At 19.7% G+C, this 8,537-nt stretch overlaps 1 protein-coding gene across 1 annotated transcript; it reads left to right on the top strand.

Moving 5' to 3' along the window:
* Window positions 1-3,150: 3,150 nt before the first annotated feature.
* Window positions 3,151-4,050, top strand: PGO_002085 (variable surface protein; the record flags this gene model as incomplete). Its single annotated transcript, XM_028691066.1, has 3 exons — window positions 3,151-3,237; window positions 3,364-3,870; window positions 3,988-4,050. The coding sequence occupies 3 exons, from the start codon at window positions 3,151-3,153 to the stop codon at window positions 4,048-4,050; spliced, it is 657 nt and encodes a 218-aa protein (XP_028546867.1).
* Between the last annotated feature and the right edge of the window lie 4,487 nt (window positions 4,051-8,537).

Raw genomic sequence — 8,537 nt, 5'->3', positions numbered from 1 at the left:
TTTTTTTTTTTGTTAATATAAGAAATGTTATGCTTTGTTTTTTTCACAAAAAAAAAATAAAATAATGAAACTTACATGAAAGTTATAAGCATAAAATGATAAACAAAATATAAATTAACTAAAAAACAAAATAGTTATTTAAACAAAACTTTGATAATCTATATTTTAAATATTATTTTAATTTTTATCTAATATTATTAATCTCATTAATTTTTTTCCAATTTAAAAGCACTATTATACATGCCAATGTAGACGGTCTAATACATAAACCCATAAAGAGATTTATGTTAAAACAAAATAACATTAATTTTGTATCCATTTATTTTTTTGCTAAGCATATTTTATAAATTTATTTTTTCACAAAATAATATATTTCTCAAAAGGATATAGAAAACAATTCCTCTCAAATGATTGTGTTCTATGATAATATAAAAAATTATATTGCATTTTAATAGTTATGCTGGAACAAATAAATTAAAACGTTTAAATATACTTGATATACGTCCTTATATATTAATCTGTAAATTTCTTTTCACGATACATATAGTAAAAAGAAATAAAATTATTAAGGAATGACTCATAATTATTAAGTTTGTCCTTTAAAATAATAAAATCGTTGTTTCATATATATAAGGCATATGTACAGTATACATCTTATTTTTAGAACAATCAAATTTCAAGGCTTATTGTTCAGGATTATATTACATATTTCATGATGCATGTTCTAGGATTTAATATTATACATTATATTTTAGGGGCTCAGAGTATAGCTTTATATAATGATTTGTGTGTTATATTTTAAATATATTTCTGAAGCTATTGAGGGTTCAATTGTTTGTTCTATTATTTTTATTTTTTTTTATTGCTCTATTGGAATTATTTGTATATGATGCTTCTTACATTATAAAATAGACTTTATGTTCTCCTACATATGCCATTCATTAAACTAACTCTTAATATTCTGAGATGTGTATTTTCTATTTTTTTGTATAATAAAATATCAAACTACGAACTTTTTATTTGTTTTAATTAAATCTTTTATGTGCTTATTTTTTATTTCTTTCCAAGTTTTAAACCATTCTGGATGTTTATATTTAAAATTCCTTATAAAAAACAAAGCAATAAGTATATCATTATAGTAAATATGATATTAAATAATCATGTTTTATTTATTATATAATTTAAAAAAGCATTTTTTTTGTATAAGAATTAGAAAGAATGTTATTTTATAAATAATCAGCTAACAGTAGTTTTTTTAAATCGTACTTTGTCGGATATTCTTATAATAAGTAATTCAGTATAAAAATTTGTTCTCTTATCCATTTGCATATTTTTTTGATAAATAATCCAATTTGAAGCAAATATTTATGTAATGAAAATCAAATGTTATATATGCAGCATAAAATATAAATAACCTAAAAAAAAAAAACATATGTATGAGTTATCCTGAACAATATTCAATATAATTTTTTTGAATGAAAATATACACATAAATTTGTTCATGTACATTATCCTGTGTTTTTAGCAATAACGTAAACAAATTTATTAGAATTTCATAATGTATTTTATGAAAAACACAACAATAACAATTAATATATTTTAAAAATATGATAAATATATATGCATTGTTATGTTACAAAGCACAATATATTTTGATATTCACCTATACAAGATGAGAAAAAAAAAAAATCCTTTTAAATGAGTATATAAAAATAATTATAAAAATATAGATTTACTATTTTGTAATCGTTTTTTTATGAATATGCTAAAATATAAAGAATGGTTTTAAAAAATTATAGATTATTTTATTTTACAAGTCATTATTAACTCCTTTATTAGAATTTTTGTAATATTTTTAACAAAAAAATTAATGTTATTTTAAAAAATATAGAAAAGAAATTTAGTTTATTTTCCATAGTTATTATTATTCATTTTATGTAAGACACATGTTACACAAAAAATATAGAGAAAAGGTTATTATTTCAAAGAACTTTTATAACATTAAGAAGTTGTTCATAGAAGTAATTGTAAATATATACACAATATATATTCATAAAATTACATAAAATATAGTCTAACTATTTATCCTCTAGTAAAATAAAAGAAAAGTGAATGTTAAAAATATTTCACAATTATTTTTATATTCAATTATATTTAATATCATTTTTTCATATGATATGCGGATATTATAAATAAATAAATTAAAATATGTTATAATTATACATGATTCTACATATAATATGTTTTGAAATTTTTTATTCTATGTTCCTTACGTATTCCCTTTTTTATATAACCCATATATTAAATTTTCAATATTATAAAAAAGTAATATTATGTTATTTCGTTCTTCTTTACAATATTTTTAATATTATATTTTTTTTTAATACAGGAAAAATTAAACATATTATACAATTTTATATATCAAAAAAATAGCAACCTAAAATGAAATTAAAAATATTATATCTTTATTATCTTATATTTAATAAAAATACAATGGCATTTTTTGTGTAAATTTTAATAATTTTATAATGCTTATTTAATTTTAAATAGATATTATTATTTTTGTTATATACATATTATTAAACAGTTAAGAATGTTCGTGCAAAGTATCATTGTTTTCTTGTCAATTATGTAAAGAATTAAATTTTGTTTAAAATAAAACTCATAAAAAATAACAATATTTGATTAAAAATATCACTATATATGTATTTTTTTATCAATATTATTTATTACATGTATTCCATTACTAGCAAAACGTACATTTTTTTAACTTTTTTTATATCTCATTTCTTTACATCATTAGAAAACTTATAATAGAATAATTATTTAATTTATAATATTTTTAATAATAAATATATTACTTTACTTAGAGAATACAGTTATGAATAAACTAAATTTAATTGTAATTTCTTTACATTTATATATAACTTCAGAGTAATAACTTTAATATATTGATTTAAATTTATCACTTCTACATCACTGTTTCAGGAATGGAAATCTATCTGTGCGTGTTTTAATAATTATTAATAAAAAAACATTAAATATTAATACTGATATTTTCATACCCAATTCATTATCTCTTTATATATTAAATGTAAAAAATATAGGTATAGTTTTCAATATTTATTATATCATAAACTGTAGAACACTATGGCAGGATATTTTATGTTTCAATACTTTAACAAAATTTTTGCAATTTTATTTTTTGCATGGATAGAACATTATAGAAAGGATCATGTAAAATTATAATATCTCAAATACTTTATTTTTTTTAATGTTTTTTTTATTTCTTAATATAGTTGTATGCTGCATGAATGAAAATTATTATTACTAAAAATTTTTATTTATGTTTTCGATTTTTAGGAGGTTCCTAACAATTCTGTGGATAGTATAAAAAATCTAGTAACATCATTATGTACAAGTAAATGTAGGTTATTATCAATACTTGATATATCATATGAATCAGAAAACGACTTCTTTAAAAATAGTGATATGTGTAATATGAATATATCAAAATTAAAAAGAAATAAAAAAAAATCCCAAAAAAACATTTTAAAAAATATAGATAACTACTTTGAAAAAAAATTATTCAAAAAGATTAGTGAAATACACAACTATATGGATGAAACAGATATTCATGTGAAAAAATCTATTACTGGGGTTTTTAAGAACGTTTTTATTATATTGGCCTTACCTACGATTGTATATTTATCAGGAGCTTATATTTTAATAAAAGGATATGAATGGAATGTATATTTAATTAATTTTTACATTTTATTTTCTGTTTTATCTATATTTATGCTTTTATATATTTTCATAAAAATATTGAAACGCCGTATACTACGAGCAGGGAAGTTAAAGCCCAGATTAGTTGATTATATTTATGCATTTAAAAGTCTATATAATTAATTCATGGATAGCACCATAATTTATTTTATCTAACTTCTAATATATTATCTCTATGAATCCTCAAATTATTTTATATAGTATCCATTATTATTAAAACTAACAAAAACGAATTTAATAAAAATGTATATATATTTGAAATGAAAAGTATGTCATTGAGCTGCTACTTGGATATCTTAAACTCTCTTCAGTTTTAATTCATATGTTTATATTTAGAATTCGGTCGTTTTTTGTGTGGAAGCTATTATTATTATATGTGTATAAATAATTATATAGTTTTATATATTTCATATAAATATTATTATTTAAGTTTTGTATTTATTTTTCATTTTATTTATAAGAAAGTAATATGCACGATTCAGACAGTTTGCTTAAAATATTATTTGTTTTTTCATATTTGTTTTTTATTTTTTTTGGTTAGTCATGTTGGTTACTTTGTTTTAATTATTACACAATTATCATTTTTATATTTATTTAAAAACACAAAAAAATTTAATATATTTTATTTTAAACATAATGATGTCTCATAAGTTTACACTGTGAAAAATGATGAATATCATCTTTTTATATGTTTTATTTAAATTGTGAATAAATATAGAAAACACATATATCAATTCTTTTTTTGTGGATAAATCATTATTGTCTGTATATCATTTATTAAAATAATATTTATATTTTGATAAAAATAATGTTTGTAGTAGTACATTATGTGTGAACAGGAATTTGAGGGTTATTATTTCTATAATTAAGGTAAATGCAGTAATATATATACTAATGTTCTATATCTGGAAAACAATCTTATAAATATTGAATATATATTTATAATTGCATGATTAAATTATATGATCACTTAATATACGAAGGTAGTAACTTAAGGTATCTTAAAAAAAGATAAAACATTCAAAGTTCTGATATCAATATTTATTTTTCAAAGGTTCATTCGATTAATTTCAAGAATGCATTTATAAATTCTGTGTTACACGGACAGTTGGCATCACAACAATCATGTTTCTTTTAATTCTTGTTATTTGTCTCAGAGATTTTAAAATTATTTCTTATATGAATTTGATATCATTTAACATAGATTGGAATAAGCCTCTTCAAAATATCTAAGCGAAGAATTTCTTACTACTTTAATTTTATGATTATTCTTCTTATGCTATTTGATAGTACAGCTGTCTTAAATAAGAAAGAAAAGAAAAACGAACAAAAAAAAAACATTTCACCTCTTCGGAGATTTCAGTATCATAGATTCAGTAAATAAAATGTCATATTCTGTAAATTTTTACCCCAAAATATGATAGTCTAAGATCATCATCGAATGCAGTAATTAAAATAATAATGTAACGTATAATTTTAATATATGTGTATGTAATATATTTACAATAGTAGATATCAGCTTTTATGCATACTTTCACTCTGAAAGATAAAAATAAAGAATATGTCTATATGATTTTTTCCCCTCACGAAATGGTTTCAATAAATAAATTTTTTTCTATTCATAAAGTACAAAAACATGTAATAGTAATTCCTGTAATATTCGGTGTTTTAATGTCATAGTGAACTTTATTCATAGTTTATAATATATCCACTTCACCTATCTATTAATATGTGATAAATATTAATATTTTCATAATTATTAGCTACGTTTTATTTGATAAAATACTTTTTCTAATAAATGATGAATGAAATAAACTAACATATATAACATAATGAGTTACTACTATAAAAATATATATATGTTGACATCTTGATGCAGCATTACAACTACTTCATTATGTCATTCAACTTTATTTATTTCTATTATTAAAAAACTAAATAATTTAATTCTTTAACTATACTAATGAAACATATATAAATGTTTAAAATTTATATATTATAAAAGTTTTAATTATATACCTACAACATTAACATTGTGTACAGTGTCCTTGCAAATCATATCCTTTGTTTTGCTGATATTTGAAAACAGTTAAATGATAAACTCTCTATTATATATTTATAAGAATCTCTAAAATCGTTTATGTATTTGTGATATTATACATATCTAATAAATAATTTTATGTAATATTATAAAAATATTCACTTTTATAATGTGTAATATACCGAAAAATATGTGATCATATATTTTAGAGAATTATTTACAAAAATGTGTAAGAGATAAAAAAAATTAACATTTTTTAAGGAAGTATGTTGTATTCGTTTAGTTTTATTGTTAAATTTTGACAAGGAGCGAATATCGAGTCAGCAAGAATTCTTCGCGAAAATAATATGTATCGTGCATTATTTAATAGAGGATGTAATATAAAAAGAGTTATCATATAAAAAAATACGTTTTATTAATAATTTCATTCTTTACAGAATAAATATTTTTTTAATTTATTATAACATTTAATAAGGGTGTCATCTACACATAGACAATTATGCTGACAATAGGTAAAAATATTTGTGTTAAAAAGTTATATTTTTTTAGACAAAGAAATGGGCACAATAAAAAAAAAAATTATAGACACATATTTTCTAGAATTTTTCAATCTCTTAGATATGTCCTTCCAAATTATTGTAAGTTTAACCTAAATATGTGATCTAAATACTATTAAAATATATAAGAACACCTTTAACCTTAAAACATGTTAAATAGGACAAAAAGATATATTCTTTATAGTAATCCCCAATTTTAAGTTATGTGAATAAATTATTTAAATATAATTATATACAACTTATTTTGATCTTAATATATATTTAAATTACAAAATAAAACATTATCATATTATTATTAATTTTATTATTTTGGTATAATTTCCTTTTATAAGTTATCTATCGAAAAAATAATGCTTAATGCAAGACTTAAATTAATATTCATTTTATTTTCAATAGATAATTTTTATATCTCCGATATATTTTATTTGTTAATGGGAAATCTCTATAATTAATTACATACAAATGTTATGTAAAGCTTTTTTCTCTAACTATCCTTATTTATAAAAGAAGCAACATCATAAATTTATATATTCATGAAGTTAAACTACATTATAGTTAGCACAATTCATGTTGCATATTATTCTACAAAGGTTATTTATAATACCATTAATGTTCAACGGAATAATTTGTATGTCTAAATTTTTTATATAATAATACATTATATGGAAATTCTTTTTTATTATAACCTTTAATGTTGTTCTTATTTTTGCTGCTATTGTATAAAAAAGGACCTAAAGTGTAAAACTAGTGGACATATTAAATATATTATTCATATAAATTTTTGTGTGTATGTTACAATTATGAATCATTTTTCTCAATATACATTATTATAGTAAAATATTAGTAATTCTCACCAAAAGTTGTAGATATCTGATAAAAAATAAATATAAGGATGATTCTTACAAATAAGGAAACATACATGGGATAATGGTTCGGAACCCTGATATTTCTGTTATTATTCTTGAGATTAACTTTTTCCATATAGAATCTAAAACGTAAACGATATCTATAGATGTCTACGTAAATTGTTTAAATTTCTTTGTGTATTCTAAATATCTGAATATTTTTTTTTTTACTCGTTTATTTTGTAACCTGAAATAGTTAAATCACATGCTTAAGTCAATTTCTCTATGGTTTAGACTTTTTTGAAAGAATTTGTATAACAGCTATCACTTAAAATTATGAATATTTTAAATAATATATTAGATACTGCATTAACTAAATTTTAATTATAATTATTGCATCTTTTTAAACTTCTAATATCATTCGAAATATCTTGATTACTAGAATGTTCATCAAAACAATTAGATCTATTTGTAGAAACATAATAATCCAAATATTTTTATATATCTTCAACATTATGAGGAATTTGAATGATCTTCTTAAGTGTGCTAATAGTTTGTCCGCATAGATCCGTATTATACAACATTTTTATTTTATTTTTTTTTTTGAAAATACAAAAATGATAAAAAAAAACTTTTTATTTTATGTGAACATTTTATTAATGTAATTTTGAAAAAGACGCAACATATATGACAAATTCATAAAATTGTGCGTCAATTATAGAATATATTATAATTAATAAAATCTTTAATTTACACTTAATGAGTCATCCATATCTTTTTTTACATATTTATGCCACAATATGCGTTACACCAATTTTAGAAAAATAAATTGTCTTTTTAGTTGTGATATATGGCACCAATTGTCTACATAATATCACATTTAAATTGCTCATAGAGTTCAAATATATTAATTAATTAACATTTTACAACACCAGTATTATCATACTTTTGTAATCCAAATAAATAATCAATAAGACAAAAAAAAAATATTACATAAAAAAAAAATTCTAACAAGACAATATTTGTTTTCCATAACAAATTTACATATTTAATCGGAACATAAAAGAATTGTATAAAATAAAAAAAAATTATGTTTTAAGTTCTTAACAGAATTACACAAATTCAATTTTCAGTCTATTTATAATACATATTTTTCCTTTATTACTAATTTTTTTACCTGCGTAAATATTTTTCAATAAAAAACATTTTCTATTTATTTATCACAACAGAATAGTTTAATATATACTAAGCATTGTTATACCTGAGTATTATTATAAATAATATTTAATATGGAATAATAATCAGTAT

This window comes from Plasmodium gonderi, assembly GCF_002157705.1.
Source record: "Plasmodium gonderi DNA, contig: Pgo-contig_219, whole genome shotgun sequence".
Classification (NCBI taxonomy): Eukaryota; Apicomplexa; class Aconoidasida; order Haemosporida; family Plasmodiidae; genus Plasmodium; species Plasmodium gonderi.
This window is presented reverse-complemented; position numbering and strand designations above follow the sequence as displayed.